We start from the raw sequence: 16,168 nt of genomic DNA on the forward strand, positions 1-16,168 counted from the left end.
CCTTTTTCTATATAAATTATCATCATCTTTGTTTCGTCTCTACTTGCTTTCTTTTTATTCTCACTGTTTTCCTTGTTTCCAACTTGATTTGATCATTCTAAATCACATTCTAAAATCCAGAATCCAGAACGAGTCCGGGTACGTCACATCTGGGACTTCGTGCAGGCGGTCCCACTCTTTCCGACCAGCCCCGAAGGCATTCCCACTTGGGGTATCAATGGACCATTCACAATTCATTTAGCTTCTATGCGATGCATAAGTCTCCTTTTGAACCGCAGCCACCTGCTCGGGAAAACCACCGGGGAAAGGGGGGGGGGATGGATCAAAACATTGAAAACCGCCATGTTCTACGCGGGCTAGAAATGGGCATGGCCTATGTCGATCTCGCAAGGGGAGTCTGGGCTTACACTTATGTACACTGATACGGAGCATTGGTTCGGGGGCCAGATGCGACTACATTCGCGACCTTTTTATTGGGCCAAGCTGCATAGCGGTCTTGCATTAATATCTTCTAATCCTCTCACTCTCACCCCTTGGTTAAAATGCACTAATATGTAAGACCTACATTTGGTTATCTTGAATCGCAGAGATACGTGGTATCTCAATAAATATGATCTTCGAGGGAATTCATTCAACATTGAAGTCATCGAGAGCGGAAGTTTGTGAATTTCAAAATTCTCTGGGGGTTTTAACAAATTGAATATATATCGTGAGACCTCCAAGGTCAACTTGCCGCACACATGTGCATCAGGCTATTGGAACATTGGAATCCGAACCTTGGAACGCACCTAAAACTTCGGAATGTCCCGTCTTAGGGCCAGTTGACCAGATCTGGACCATTCAATGTTAATTATCAACACATCAATTAATACTAGTAGCTTCCAAGGAACTTTTTTTGACACCTTTCAATGTTTGCATCAAATTCATTTTTTCGTGTTCTCATGAGGGTGTATAGTAGAGTCAAGCTGTGATTGGCTTACACGAGAGGAATGCTTCACCAGAGCAACGGATACGCTAAACCACTTTCGGATAAAGATCAATACTTGCGACCGACCGCATCATCGTCAGTGAATTGTCTCCCAACAGCCCTTGCCCTCCCCACGGTCAACCTTTCTGGTGAAGAAAGTTGTATACATGACTGCTTCACATATCTGAGCTTACAGTGTCCTTTGAAAGCACCATGGCAACACGGTCGCCCTCGCCACAGTGTCACGCGACACCCACACAACCCCGGAAACCTTCCACCAGAACAGTCGCTCAACGAAAAGTTTACGGCAAGAAGAGGAACAATGCCCCCAGAGCAGTATTCGATCCAAAGAGTCCAGCAAGAGCTGTTACTCGCTTTCAACAACCGAATGACGGGGTAGAAGCCATCCAGGCCAAGTTGGCCGAGGTGTCCATCGAGGACAAGCCAGTTTCTGTCCAGGAGGCCATAATTCCACCACCAACCAAAATTCCAGACGAACAAACCAAAAACCTGAAGATTAAACACGATGGACCGACAAGCCAGCCTTCTCCGAGACCTGTGCGCAACCCAGTCAAGAAGCCCTCCGCCGAGGCCCCCGAGAAAAAGAAATACCAGACGATGTTGGAGGTACGAATTGATAACCGCGAGAGACAACCAGCGAGCACGAGAGCCAACGGAAAGACTGAAGTGAAGGCTGAAGTGAAGGCTGAAGAGAAGACCGAAGAGAAGGCCGCAGAGAGAGCCGAAGAGAAGACCGAAGATAAGACCGAAGCTCTACCATCAAGGGAAAGAACAGCACGGAAGAAGACACCTGCACCACGAAGATCCTCGGGGTATGTCCACGACGCCAAGGCCAACGCCTACGTTCGACCCATTCTTAACGAAGCATTATCACCGCTATCATCACAAGACATCCAAAGATTCGGCACCTGGGCCTCACGTTCCGCCACCATGTTTCATGTCGCGAAGCTAGCAGAAGGATCATATGGAGAGGTTTACAAATTACATTTACGCGAAGAAGGCAGTCGACCGGCAGTTTCAAAGTCCAAATTGGCGAAACTAAGTGCGTACGGAGACGGGGTGTTCAAAGTGGTACCACTGAATGCGAAGAGTGGCCCAGGCTCCAAGAAATTCACCAGCATCGACGAGATCGTCTCGGAAGTGAAGATGCTCAAGTACCTAGATCCCATCCCCGGATTTGCCCGATTCCGAGAGATTCACGTCGTGCAGGGTCGCTTCCCGGAGTCTTTCCAGACTGCCTGGGACCACTACAAGAAGACCAAGGATGACTGTATGAACCCGAACCCGGCGAATAAGAAGGCGTATCCGGAAACTCAATTATGGGCGATCATTGAGATGGATGATGCGGGGTGCGAATTGGAGAAATTCAGCTGGTCGTCTATCTTCCAGATCTATGACATTTTCTGGGGCGTCGCGATGGCTTTGGCTCGTGCGGAGGAGTATGCTCTATTTGAGGTGAGTTTTAGCCTGACAGAGAACCCTTGTTTGAACTTTCCTAATAGGGTTATTTACTAGCACCGTGATCTTCACTTGGGAAACGTCTGTATTCGATCTACCCGGCCAGATGGTTCGATGCACTCACCCACAGATATGGAGATTGCTCGCCAGCAGTCTCCCAGTGGATTCGGGATCAGTACCCTAGAGACGACTATTATCGATTACTCCCTCTCTCGAGCCGACCTACGCTTAGCAGATCTCCCTGATGACCCAGAGGGCATTATTGAGAATGCCTCCTCAGACTTGGATAAAAAGCAAATTTTCGATGCCATTGGCCAAGACGAGGACGAGATTTTGCTGAGAGACACTTATAGACAGTACGTTGAAGGTCGAATCTTTCAGCTCCAAGAACACTGTATAACTAACACCCTGCTTCAGTATGCGCGCAACCGTCTATACGGGAAACCCATCCCAAACCGAGAAGACACCTGACATCCCCGGAATCTGGGCAGAGTATGCACCGCGTACCAACCTAGTCTGGTTACTTTTCATCTTGAAGAACCTATTGAAGAACAGAAAGCCCGAAGCTCCCCAGCCTGCATCAGCGCCGCCGCAACGGAAGGCCTTGGCCCCTTGCTCTCCCAACCGGGGTGTTGAAAGACAATCAGTCACGGGCAAAGCGACCAAGCAAAAAGACCCAAGTGTGACTGGAGCTATTATAAAAGAACGGCAGACCAAGGATCTGCAAACTGGCATAGCACAGCTCAAGAAAACCCTCGAAGATAGACTCGGTGCTGTGCTCAATCTTTTGGACCTGGAAGATGGTCATGAGGATATGTGTTGTGCGGCTGATCTGGTTGCTTACGCCATGGACTCACAATGGCTGGCTGAACAAGACTTTTTCTAAACTAGGTGCTACCCTAGGGAATTTTGTAAAAGCGCTGCATCTTTTATTCATGTGCATGTCTATAGAATCTTGTTTATTTGCGATTGGATGGGACATTTGTTTTATTTTGATATCAACATTGGGCGGAGTTGGAGCATTTGAAGGGGGGATTACACGTTTGTTTTCAAGTGCACATACTATAATAGTCATCAATTCACAAATGGCTCTATCTGATACTCTAATAGGTACTACTCACTGCCTGATTTTGATAAAGTGAGCTAAACATTGAAATTTACACAGTCCGAAAGCCAACAATGATCCTAAGATGAGAAACAGGGGTAAAATAAACCGCAAGAGGAGAGAAAGATCCCGTGCGTTAGTCAGGCAGTCACCTCGCTGTTTTACTCATAAAATAAGTGCCCCTAAGAAAAACCAAAGCAGATAAAGTCAGATGAAAGACGAACAAAGAATTAACTAAGTACTATCATACATAGTATTAGTTAAGCGAATGCCTAAGCACAAAGAGGAGACCTCAACCCCCCTGACTAGCACGGGCGAGTTTGACCATGAGAGCGGAGCGAGACCAAAGAGAGAACGAGCGCTGCTGATGCCAGTCCATAGACTCGGGTTGGAGCTCAAAATCAAAGTTCCACAGCAGTTTCGTAAGAATAAGACGCATTTCCGCGTTAGCAAGACTATTCTGGCTGTTAGCTTGTGATAGTGGCACTGGGCTAAGAAAGGAAGAAAAGAAGATCGCTCGATTGTTCAGAGAAGAATGAGATACTTACTGCTGTCCTAAACAGTTCCGCGGGCCATATGAGAACGGGTGGAAAGCCTCTTTCTTGTCCGAGGCAAAATCCTCAGACTCTGACCCAGCAAGCCAGCGCTCCGGGATGAAGGAATCGGGCTGTTTGAAATGGGTAGCTGCGCGAAAGGCGGAGTACAGGGAGATTGAAACCGAGACCTAATACTTTCAGTATGTATGCTGCAAAGGAGACCAGTGGTCCGTCCAACTTACACCTGCGGGCACATATGCATTGCCAATAACAGCACCACCCTCCGGTACAAGACGTGGCAGCATAGCCGGGATGGGAGGGTAGATCCTAAGGGTTTCGGTGAGGACAGCACTGAGGTACGGAAGTCCAGCAATGCGCGCGAGCGTAATATCAGCCTGGTCCTTGAAAGCGTCACGGATTTCCCGAACAAGTCGGATGTATTTCTCTCTATGGCAAAGCAGGTAGTACATGCAACCCGACAGCAGCGCAGAGGTTGTCTCACTACCGGCCAGCACAAAGACAGCGGCATTGGCATCTATCTCGGACGGAGAGAGTCCCTTGCCCCCTTTGCTGTGTTTGAGGATGTAGGAGGTGAAGTCCGGGCGGGTAGTATTGCTTGTGAGCCAGCGACGCATCTTTTCGACGCTGAGATTGAAGCTGGCGGTGCGTTTCTCGAGAAGATGCTTTGGAACGAGCAGCGTGAATAAGGGAAGGAGGAGTGGGTAGAACCAGAAGACTTTCAGATATGCACTTGCCTTGACGGCGTCCAATATAATAAGCACCCACCAGTGGTACTTGCTATTGGCAAGACAGTCGAACGGCTCGCCGAAAGCCAGGTCACCGATCACGTCGAAAGTGGTGAAGTCGAACCAGCGGGTGAGATCGATGATGGCGGAGGATGATGATTCGCTTGATACTCCGGCCAGCTTTTGGATCAGCATGTCGGCGTATGTATGGAGGATATCCTCTTGCTCGCTCAGGGCTTTGTTGGAGAATGCGTGAGTTAGGAGACGGCGCATGCGCTGGTGATCGTGCTCATTCGCGGTGATGATGGCGTTGACGCCGTTTGGAGTTGGTGCATAGAGAGAAGGGTCTTTGACGAAAGTCTTTTGACCCTTCTTTCGATGACCATATATGTCTTTCCAAGCAGCTGAATCTCGATAGACCAGTGCATTGGGTGAGATACGGACAGCGTCCCCGTACTTGTCGTGTAGGTCTTTGATCACTGAGTGCTGCTTTCCCTGAATGTCCCAGAGAAGGTGAAAGATTGGCGACAGGGCTGCAAGTGTAGGACCTGGGTACCGACTCAGTGGGTGAAGATACAAAGCATACACAGTCCATCCCGAAATAGAGCCCAGTGCCTATGAAATTGATCCACATGAGAAGTTATGTCCATGTGACTTGGAAAGAGATCTGAATCTTTGCACTCACTAGTATGATCAGGGCCCAAGCAAGTCCCCAAACAGAAATCATGGCTGAGCCATAACCCACAATCAGAGGACCAAAGTTTTGATCGACCATTAAGCCGTTAGTATCCACTGAGTATACCGAGGTATCGTTGTAGAGACTCCAATAACTTAGCACAGAAGTATTGATTGAAGGAAGATTCAGTTGACAGGTGAAGATGATGGTTGTTGAGAGATGAGAGATTGATGAGAAAGTATTCGGATTTTAGGACCGAGAACGAATGATCATATCATTATAGCCAAACGCACTCGTGATGCAAAGCCTTGATTAGCTGGCAAGATCCGGCAGCGCTTTGAAATTGGCCTTTGATTGACGTCTCGTGGCCTTTCATTTGAGGTATGCTTAAAACTTAAGACATCTTAATTTCTTTGACGGAAAGGTTGATTGTACTTGCTGCGAAAATGTCTCATCCATCGACGGATACTACACATGTCCACATTCATAGCTACAGTCAGTCCTGTATAAACCTTTGTCTGCTTCAAGACGGCATCTTACGCTGGTTGAGGCAACCTTGGAAGGCTCGGTGTGTTCGTACTAGGTAGGTACCCTTCTTTGCCCAGAGGTTTTGAGCTCACTCCATCCACTGCAAGTGCTCAGTTGAAAGAATAAAATTTGAAACACACGATCTTCAGATCCAATGTTAGTATGCAAGCTTGACCTTTGATACTTTGTATGTAACTTCTATAGATACTAGTAAGTGACCTTGATTCCCAGAAGCAACCAAAAGGCCTTATTTACAAGACAGAAACACGTGTCGTAAGTCATTAATAAGAATAAACAGCGCGGAAATATTAGAATATATGCAAAAATAGATAGGGGGGAATTAACCGCCCACCAGGAAGCTCAGCAAGCTACCAGCTGTCAAACCACCGACCAGCATCATGTTCATGAAACCACCCGCGGCTTCACGCTCATGGGGAGCAACCCAATATCCTGTGCCCATCATGCAACTTGAAACCAGGTATCCATTCGTGACTCCGAAAAGGAACTGCACAATGACAAGGTAGAAAAAGTCGCTCGAGACAAGAGCTCCCTGGCCTTTCACGTTGCAGAACAGATAAAGCGGAATAAAGCCAACACGTGCAACTGAAAAGATAAAAGCGGTCCATGGGCGGTGGCTGAGAGATAATCCTGGCACAGCTACGAGCATTCTTCCACAAAGATCTCCTACATTCCAGAATAGGAAGGCCAACGGAATGAAGACAGACGGGTCGAACATTCGCGATTTCTCGGGATCATTGACGGAGAGGATTGAAGAGGTGTAAACTGGGAATGCCATCATGGTGATGACGAAGCATAGAAAAACTGCAATGGCCAGGTATCGAAGCTTCTTGAACAGTGTCCACAAACCTACAGTCTTATCATGCACATGGCCATGGTCGACGAGGGTCTCATTCTCTTCTTCAGTAGACTTCGGTTTCAGATCAGGCCGATTCCGCAGAAGATAGAGAAAAGCCAATAATGTCACCACCGACACAACCGTGGCAGTGATAAAGTAAATGAAGGCAGATTTCGGCGACATTGCCTGTGCGCCGGGGGCTTTCTTGGGTACTATCAAGACAGAGATGATCTGGACGATGCACGGTAACACACCAGCCACGCCCTGACCACTCATAATCGCCTGTGTATACTCCTCCCTACCGAAGCTCGAAACGTATGCGAAAACGCCATTCTGATTGACACCCGTGGCCAGGCTGATGCCCCATACCATGACCATCAAGAAGGCAAAATAGCCTTTCGCGGGAACGTCTTTGAAAAAGATTGTCGAAACGGCGAGTACAGTGAAAAGCATGCAATTCATTAGCAGCGAGACCGTGATACGCCATGGGTACGAGACGTTCTTCTGCACCTTGGCAAGGGTATATGCGGTGGCGAGATTGGTAACTGTTGAGACGGACATGATTGAGGATTGGTAATTTGTTGATGTCCACTTGTTTGACTCGAAACGTTGATGGAAATAAGGCGCAGCAGCTAACATCATGTTCCTATCGCACCACGGAGGTTAGATCCATGTGGCTTATCGGAGAGCCCCGATGGACAGCGGACACGAAATTCTAGACTTTACTCACCACGCCCATAGCATGGTCACTCCCAATAGAAAGAAAACGACATATTCAAGCCGCGAAAAGCGAGATTGGGGCCGTGACTCAGGGTGATCTGCATTAGTATCATCTTCCGCTGTGTCTTCCAGACGCTCGTATGCCACGGAGTCTGAAAGGAGTCCCCGGGCTTGATCCATAGTACCAATTTCTGAGTATCTATATTCAATGAAACAATTATTGGAACGAAAAGGTATTAGAAGAAGAAAGAGCGTCTGGCAAGAGACCTCGTGAGGGGATGCTGCTGCAGCTCGGATGAATAAGCCGGAACCTCGGATTCACGTGACCAAAAGTGGAGTAAGATTGTACTTAAGAATGCGGGCAGCGCAAATGACCTTACTCTTACTAATGCAGGTGCACATGTGGTCATGCCATGTGCTGCATGCATACATGCTATGAAGTACTATGTACGGCCTATTCTCGAGAAAGAAAATGATGTGTTTGGTAGTCCAATGAGTTGGTTGTTTATACATAAGTGCAGGTCCGTATAATATCTATCGCCAAGAAGAGAAACAAGAAAAAAAACACCCAAAGAAAAAAAAAGTAATGTGGTATGAGAAGAGAGTGGAATCTCAAACAGTTGAGTGTAAGAGTATGCAAGAGTTACAATCCCTCATCAAACTTCGCTAGATGAATATGACAGGATAGTAGGAATGAAGCAGAGACACTCGTTTTTTACTCCTTCTTATTAGATGGCTGTTCAACAGTCTCCTCATCCGGAACCTCTGGATCCGCCTCCGATTCCTTCTGGAGTTCCCAAAGCTCTTCGGGTTCCACCGCCCGTTTGGGGGGCTGAGTAGCTTCTCCGCCGCTCATTTGCCACTCCATAAGCTTGCTGAAAGCTCCATCTGGGCGAGCACTAAGCTCGGTGTATGAGCCTTGTTCAGCGACAGTGCCATCAGGTCCAAGGACAATGATGGTGTCAGAGCGTTTGATTGTGGACAGACGATGGGCAATGCTGATTGTGGTGTTGTTACCCTGTAACAAAGCAGCCAATGCACCGTTGACCAGGGTTTCCGATTCGGCATCAAGCGCTGATGTAGCCTCGTCAAGAATCAGAATATCAGGGTTCTTAATCAGCGCACGGGCAATAGCAATGCGCTGCTTCTGTCCACCGGACAATTGTGCACCACGAGCTCCAACATGGGTATCGAGACCATCGGGCTAAATAATTGTTAGTCTTTGCAAGAATCAGATTTTATCAATAGTATCACTCACGAAATCACTGATAAACTGGCAGTTGGCTTTGCGGGCCGCTGCAATGATCTCTGATCGACTTGCATCTGGCAAGCCATAGGAAATGTTGTCTGCAATGCTACCGGAGAATAGCACAGGTTCTTGGGAAACAACGCCAACCTTTCTTCGGAGGGATTTGGCGTTCATGCCACTAATGTCCGTTCCGTTGATCAAAACTCTACCAGCAGTAGGGCTGTAGAAGCGGAGGAGGATAGAGGCGATAGTTGACTTGCCACCTCCGGAAGGTCCGACGATAGCGACATTAGTTCCCTGTGGGATCTCAAAGTCCAGATTCTTGAAGATGGTTACCGCAGGGCGAGTAGGATAGCTGAAGGTGACATTCTCGAACCGAATAGGTCCACGTGCAGACTCTACTCTCCTGCCCTTGGTCGGGTGGATGGTTGGGTGTCGATCCTGCAGTTCGAAAAGACGACTGGCAGCGCCAACACCTTTCATGAGCTCAGAATAGAAACTGGAAAGACCAATCATGCTGGAGCCAGCGTATGCTGTATACATCAAGAAAGAAGTCAACTCTCCGATGCTGATGGCTCCTGATTGAACCATGCCGCCTCCAACGTAGAGAAGACACAGAACCGTCATGTTGCCCATAAGTCCAGTCTAAAAATGATTAGCAAGCTTTCATAGGCGAGCATGGCTGTAAGGACCTACCGAGCTGAAGAAAGCCGCACTGATCAGAGATTCGCGCTTGCCGGTATCGAATATCTTGCGAACTTGTTTGTTGTATCGGTTCACCTCAATAATCTCGCCTGCAAAAGACTGGCTCGTCTTGACGTTGCCCAAGCGCTCTTCGGCGATTTTGGTTAATGTACCCAGGTTCTTCTGCATCTGACGACTGAGGTTCCGGATGGCTCGACCATAGAAGAGTGCACCTAGACCGATGGGTGGAAGCAGCAAGAACAGAATACTGGACAGCTTCACACTGGTGTAAGCCATAAGACTGAAGCCGGCTACACCACTAACAGCGGCACGTAATCCATCGGACAAGTTCTGCGTAATACTCTTACCCACGATGATGGTATCAGAGCCCAATCGAGAAATAAGGTCACCGACGCGGTTCGCGTCAAAGAACTCGGCGTCCTGAATGAAGGTTTGACGGAAGAGCTTAGAACGAAGTCTAGAGACAATACGTTCACCAACGATGCGAAGGATGATGATACGACCATAGTTGGCGGCGGCACCAATAACCAGAACACCGGCGAGGGCGCTGTAAAACATCGGAAGGCTCAAACCAAATAGTTCACCGCCGCCCTCTGTCACACTCTTGGTAGCCGTGTCCATGATCTTTCCAATCGACAAGGGAATCGACATTGTAATACCCGACGAGATCAGCAAAAAGAAGAATGCAAGCCCGAGCTTTCTAGATTCGGGCTGTGCAACCTTTAACAGCCGCCAAATCTCGGAAAAGCTCGACTTCTTTCCCCCTTCTTTGGCCAGTCTCGCGCTCAAATTGACCTGTGCAGCTTGTGCAGCTCGCTCCGAAAGCTCGAATCCTTTCTCCGTGTACTCTTCTTCCTTTTCCGGAACAGAGCGGGCTGGGGAAGCAGTGGATTCGGAGGGCGCAGGCGGCTTTGCTTGGAGGAGCTGAGAGGTAGAACAGAATGGACGAGTTTGTGAAATCATGCGGGTCATTGACGGGGTATATTGGAGGCCATTTTGGTTAACCAGCAGGGGAGCCTCGGGCGACCGGAGAAGAGCACCGGACCTGTCGCGAGAAGCTTCGGAAGGGGTCGAATAGGGTCGGTGGGTATGAGAGATGCCGACAGATTGTATGGATGATCGAATTGACTGGGGAAACAGGTCTCGGAGCACAGCACTCTGCGGTCTCAAAACCGACCGAGGGCTCAAGCCCGGGGCCCAGGCCGGCAGCCGGACACCGCGCATTTTTTCGGAGTAGCAGTGAAGTCAAGATCTTAGTAGGATATCAGGGGAAGGTATTCACTGGTAGGAGACAGGTGAGGCCATTATTTGTACTTTTCATGGAAGAACCAGTAATTCAGCACGTTCCATGACCATTGAGAGCATTCCCCGAAAGCATGTGGAGATGTAAGATCGCAAGCCCCCGATTGTCGGCAAAGCCAGTGGCAGAATCCCTCACCGCCTGTCGAAGCTAATAGAGAGCTCTGGATGCTTTTGGATGTTTTGGGTTTTGTCTGAGTATTTCTTGAGTACTTGCAGGACTAGTCGCATATCTCTTCTAGCAGTAATTGGAAGATTGTTCGTGATTGGTTTACTTACCCAGTACTCCCGCTCACTTGGAACGCCATCCCATCATCCATCTTCTCACATACATACCCCGCCTCACCCAATCCAAATTCACAAGTCGCCAAGATGGTTCTTGACTACAGCAAGTGGGATGCTCTAGAGCTATCCGATGACTCCGACATTGAGGTTCACCCTAATGTTGACAAACGCTCTTTTATCCGAGCCAAGCAGAATCAAATCCATCAGCAACGAGAACAGCGCCGCCACGACATCAAGACCCTGAAGTATGAGCGCATCATCAACGATGGTCTCCTTGTGCGCATCGACAAGCTCCTCTCAGCGCTAAAGCAGCACGAAGGCACCTCTACCTCCCCCGAACAGCCTATCTTCCAGACTATCATGGAATTTGCCAGCAACCCCGCAGACGACCAAGCCCCGCCACCACCAGAGGGCGTTTATACACATGAAAAGGAGCAGCCCAAATACTCTCAGATGATGAGCTCGCTGCTCGATATGGTGAAGAAAGAGTTTGAGGACTCGAAACCCGACAATATGATCGATGCATACATCAAGGGCGTCGAGGGTCACCAGACCAAGGTGCAGAATCTGCAGAAGGAATTGTTGACAAGGCTCGCGGGACTGGAGAAGGAAGAGGGCAGCAAGATTACCAGCGACCAATTGCACGACGGCTTCAATACATCTCACGTTGCCAAGGCTACTGAGAAGTCGCAAGCTGCTTCATCCAAGTCTACTGAGGTCCAACTGCTGAACCCCGGTGCGAGCAGCAGCCAGGCCGCGGCCGAGAATGAAGACGACGATGATGATCCTGCCGATGTCGAGATTAGCGAATTAGGCCGCAAGTTTGCCCATCTTCGTCCCAACGACTACGCTGCCTACCTTCAATTTATCAGCGCCAACCCCCAGATTGTCGCCGAGAAGGAGACTGATGGCCTGCTTGTCGAGGCTTTCAACACTCAAATGAAGGGCCAGGAAGAGTATGCCCGGCAGTGTGTTCACCAGGCTTTACTCTTGCAATACTGTCGCTCCTTGGGCCCCGATGGTATCAAGCTCTTTTTCACCCGGTACGTTTCCCCAATTTGAGCAATTGTCAAGGTCCTCACTAACAAAAATTAGCATCACAACCAAGGACCACCGGGCATCAGGTCTGTTCCGCAACGACGTCAATGAAACTTATCACCGTATCAAGAGCCGTGCCGCTGAGCTGAGCAAAGATGGCTCTGCCTCTAACGACCCCGCGGGTGTCGAACAAATCCAGTTGCACGCCGTTGACCCCAACACAAAGATCACTATCAACCTCCCTCAACCAAACAGCCAGGAGCCTATTGAGATTGAGGCCCGCAAGATCTTTGATGCTTTCTCCCCAGAGCTTCAAAAGGCCCTGGAATCCGAGTCCCTGGATGAAGTGAACAAGGTCCTTGGCAAGTTGTCCGTGGAAGATGCGGAAGTTGTTGTTGAGCAGCTGGGTGAAAGCGGTATGCTCAGCATGGAGCAAGGTATCATCGATAGTACTACTGAGGAGGGAAAACAAAAGCTTGCTGAGTTTGAGGCTGAACGCCAACATGAAGAAGTCGGAGAACCTGCTGGTGACATTACTGAATTGGACTAGGACCAACGAGACAAAAATGAATTGGAAATGTCTTGAATGAATGGTCTGGTCTGGCATTGATCAAATAAGTTATCTTATGGATTCATCTTTGTTTAATATAGTCATAGGTAACACAAAAACAGTAACCTTGGTATTAACGATGCCGTCGGTTTGAAATACTTTAAATCACACAAATTCCCCTGAAGACGTCGCTGCATGCAGAGGAAGAGAAAAGGAAACATGGCAAGGGTAAAAAAAAAAAATAGAAAATAGAAAATAAACCTCTCTAGACCGGCGACTGACGCATAACGTTTGTAGGTTAGGAAACAATACAGAGAACCAAATACCTCGCACGCGCCGGAGTGTCGATGGTACTAAATATCACTCGCTCCTTAGTCTTGAAGCAACACCTGTACTCGTGGCCCCTCACTCCTTCCTCTCAGTGAACTGGGCAAGAAAAAGAAACAAAAATCAGAGCAGCCTAGATCCCGCTGGCGCCCGGAGCCTCCTGGTCTTTGCGCAAGTCGATCAACAGCTCACGGAAACGCTCCTTGCCAGAGCCACTGGCACCACCAGTGTTGCCCTTTCCGGACACATCAACCAGCTTAGCAATGCGCTCCCAGCTAGTGCCACCAGCGGAGGTGTCTTCACGGTTCTCCTTGAACTGTTCGGCCTCGGCCTTGGTCTGAGCACGGTGCTTTTCGGCCTTGTTGTTGTAGGAGACGTAGAAGTCATCAATGTTCTCGCGAGCCTTCTTGACGGTGGTTTCCTTCTTTTCGGCTGAGACCTCTGCGCGGCGGGCAATCTCAGAGTCGCGCTTCTCACGCCATTCACTGTACGCATAAACATACAACGGTTAGCCAAGTTATGCGGGGGGCGGACGCCATGCGCCCGCTTGTACTGTGGGGTCAATTCAACTCACCGAACAGCATCGCCTTCATCTTCGGGTTGGGGAGGGCTTTGGTAGCCGGTAGGAGGGAAGGGGGATCCGGTGCCGGTGATTGTACCGCCAGGGGCGACTCTCTAGATAAACACAATGATGTCAGCGCAACTTGGACCTTGAGGGGTTATGCACATCGGATTCCTTGGTCGTACCTGATTCTGGTCATATGAGGCCATGTCGGGGTATGAGTCCTTGAATTGTTCGATGCCCTGCACAGTGTCGCTACCACCACCTAGAAGGTCGTCGTCGCCCGCATCCTCGTTGGCTGGGACCTGTCCCGAAAATTCGTCTGCAAGTCCAGTTTGGGCTTCACGCTGCTCCCAAGTAAGACCATCGCTATTGTCGGTCTCACCAGCTCCGATCGGGGCTAGAAATCATGGTGTTAGTGCTGATTACACGTATGGGTTCAGGCACCGGGTGCGGGTGGATAAGACATACCATCGGAGAGGATGGGGAAGCTGTGGGAGAGTTCGTCTGTTTGCTCTGCCATGATGTGGGCGGTGAAATATGAGATATGAGAGATTGTATTTTAAGAAGGGAATGGCCCAAAGGAAAAGACAAAAGCAAGAGAAGAGAAGATGAGAGCTGGGAAGTAAGTTAGTAGTTGACAGGTTGTCGGCGAGACGCTCGGGGCCCCGTACTCTACCAGGGCGGTCAGTGAGCTAAGGTCGGCGCTGGGTTTAAAGAGTTGCTTCACTCACTCTTCCTTGTTGTTTTCAAGAGTGTGCAAATAAAGCCTAGAGTTCTCTTTGCTAGTGAATGCCTGGAGCTTACCTGTGAAACAAAGTTGTTTCTATTGATTTCCCCTTCACTCTGTTCCACGACTCTCAATTGCTCTCAGTTCTGACCGCGTATCGCCAATTGGTCCGGGCTGTCATTGTCGCAACTCAACCTCCCAACGTACACGCTTTCTTCTATCGTCTCTTTTTTACCTCGCACATCCTGTGAAATTATCTGTAACAATGGCATACACGGATGATGCCGTCAAGGCAAAGCTCTCTGCTCTCAATGAGACTCAAGAGAGCATTGTCACTGTTGCCCAGTGGGTCATGTTTCATAGGTATGAGACTAACGCCGCAATATCTTCTGTTGGATATTTACAAACGATTGCTGACCTGGCTTCATTTATCCAGGCGACACGCCGACAAGACTGCGCAAATTTGGTTACAGAAGATCCGCGACTCTCAGCCTCTCAAGCGCCTGAACTTGGTTTACCTGGCCAATGGTACAAAACGTCCCACCAAGCTTCATCTTCGCCGACTAATATATGTACAGAGGTCTCCCAGCAATCCAAGGCACGGAATCGAGAAGAATTCCTCACAGCCTTTGCGCCAGTCAGTCGTCCAATATACTCCCCTCCACAATTGCAGAATTAATAAAGACATAGATCGTCGCGGAGGCCACAGCAACGGCTTACAAAGGTTCATCAAATGATATTCAGATCAAGCTGCGCCGTGTGGTGGAGGTGTGGAGATCACGAAATGTTTTCGCAGCCCCCATTCTAGATGCGGTGGAAGCCCGTCTCAGTGGTAAGTTAGCCCCGCCAAACGCTTTTGTTGCCTTGCGCCAGCCCTTCTAACTGTGATTTCTTCCTAGAAATCGACAAGACCCGTTCGACCACCAAGAAACAGCCTCTTGGTGGCTCGCTCTTCAACAAGGAGCCCTCTTCTGGATCTGCGCCGTCCGAAATCCAACCATTGGTTCCACTGCAAGTTGCCCTTAACAAAGCTGCCTTCACCTCGACCAGTACTGCCGCCAATGCCGAGTCCGAGTACAATAAGATGCATGATACTAGGGAGCCACAGCCTACTCCTCCGGTGCATGCTGCGCGTCTCAGCCAACTCCTCAAATCCCTCGCTAACGCCGAGAGCTCTGTTTCGGAGGTCATCAAGTCCCGTCACGCGCTCATTGACGGACTTGAGAAACTGCTCGCAACCAATCGATCCGAGCTTGCGAAAGAGGAGACCTTGGTGGCGCAGATTTCAGAGAGGAAGGCTCAGACTGATTCGAAGAAGCGTGAAGTTGAGGACGCCATAATGCAAAACATGTCTGATGAAACTTCGGGGCCCCATTACTTTGGTGAAGGAGAGGTGCCCCGGCCCGAGGCCGAGGCTCTGACCCCTCCCTCTGTCGAAGCTTTAACTCCCGTTGGATCACCTAAGCCTGAACAACAGCAGACTAGCAGTGGGCCTTTCACCGAAGAAGCAGACATGACGCCCCTCGATGGATTAGTTATTCCTGACCTGGGACCAGACAGTGGACTTCCACTAGATTCGGCTGAACTCTCTCCGGTGGGTAATGATTTTGACCTCAGCACAAATGGCGCTGGGATCAAACGACGCAAGGTGACACACGGAGAGGATGACTACAGCCAGTTTGCAACTGGAGACTTGGATGATGATGTTGCTGCTCTGATTGCGCAGCAAGGCAAGTAATGATTGGCAAGATTTCACTGTGTCTTTATTTCGGAGTACTCTTCTTGTGTATATTTTATCCAGTTGATTACT

The 16,168-nt window shown here is 49.2% G+C and overlaps 6 protein-coding genes across 6 annotated transcripts; 3 read left to right on the top strand and 3 right to left on the bottom strand.

Annotated features, from left to right (window-relative positions):
• Window positions 1-1,180: 1,180 nt before the first annotated feature.
• On the top strand, window positions 1,181-3,332 carry N7466_007095 (uncharacterized protein; the record flags this gene model as incomplete). The annotated part of the gene is made up of 3 exons (XM_057166484.1): window positions 1,181-2,443; window positions 2,504-2,802; window positions 2,864-3,332. 3 exons carry the CDS (start codon window positions 1,181-1,183, stop codon window positions 3,330-3,332), a joined length of 2,031 nt encoding a protein of 676 aa, XP_057019525.1.
• A 511-nt stretch (window positions 3,333-3,843) lies between these two features.
• On the bottom strand, window positions 3,844-7,793 carry N7466_007096 (Cytochrome P450 monooxygenase; the record flags this gene model as incomplete). Its single annotated transcript, XM_057166485.1, has 5 exons — window positions 3,844-4,006; window positions 4,100-4,235; window positions 4,332-5,448; window positions 6,390-7,539; window positions 7,624-7,793. The coding sequence occupies 5 exons, from the start codon at window positions 7,791-7,793 to the stop codon at window positions 3,844-3,846; spliced, it is 2,736 nt and encodes a 911-aa protein (XP_057019526.1).
• Window positions 7,794-8,328: 535 nt separating this feature from the next.
• On the bottom strand, window positions 8,329-10,791 carry mdr2 (ATP-binding cassette permease mdr2; the record flags this gene model as incomplete). Its single annotated transcript, XM_057166486.1, has 3 exons — window positions 8,329-8,817; window positions 8,872-9,507; window positions 9,559-10,791. 3 exons carry the CDS (start codon window positions 10,789-10,791, stop codon window positions 8,329-8,331), a joined length of 2,358 nt encoding a protein of 785 aa, XP_057019527.1.
• Window positions 10,792-11,238: 447 nt separating this feature from the next.
• Window positions 11,239-12,739, top strand: N7466_007098 (Hsp90 co-chaperone CDC37; the record flags this gene model as incomplete). The annotated part of the gene is made up of 2 exons (XM_057166487.1): window positions 11,239-12,194; window positions 12,247-12,739. 2 exons carry the CDS (start codon window positions 11,239-11,241, stop codon window positions 12,737-12,739), a joined length of 1,449 nt encoding a protein of 482 aa, XP_057019528.1.
• Window positions 12,740-13,199: 460 nt separating this feature from the next.
• N7466_007099 (clathrin light chain CLC1) lies at window positions 13,200-14,151 on the bottom strand (the record flags this gene model as incomplete). The annotated part of the gene is made up of 4 exons (XM_057166488.1): window positions 13,200-13,551; window positions 13,641-13,741; window positions 13,814-14,028; window positions 14,100-14,151. The coding sequence occupies 4 exons, from the start codon at window positions 14,149-14,151 to the stop codon at window positions 13,200-13,202; spliced, it is 720 nt and encodes a 239-aa protein (XP_057019529.1).
• Window positions 14,152-14,623: 472 nt separating this feature from the next.
• On the top strand, window positions 14,624-16,096 carry N7466_007100 (uncharacterized protein; the record flags this gene model as incomplete). The annotated part of the gene is made up of 5 exons (XM_057166489.1): window positions 14,624-14,721; window positions 14,795-14,886; window positions 14,937-14,995; window positions 15,049-15,190; window positions 15,258-16,096. The coding sequence occupies 5 exons, from the start codon at window positions 14,624-14,626 to the stop codon at window positions 16,094-16,096; spliced, it is 1,230 nt and encodes a 409-aa protein (XP_057019530.1).
• Window positions 16,097-16,168: the final 72 nt, after the last annotated feature.

The sequence above is a fragment of the Penicillium verhagenii genome, assembly GCF_028828195.1.
Source record: "Penicillium verhagenii strain IBT 33310 chromosome Unknown utg000007l_segment0_segment0, whole genome shotgun sequence".
In the NCBI taxonomy this organism is placed as follows: domain Eukaryota; kingdom Fungi; phylum Ascomycota; class Eurotiomycetes; order Eurotiales; family Aspergillaceae; genus Penicillium; species Penicillium verhagenii.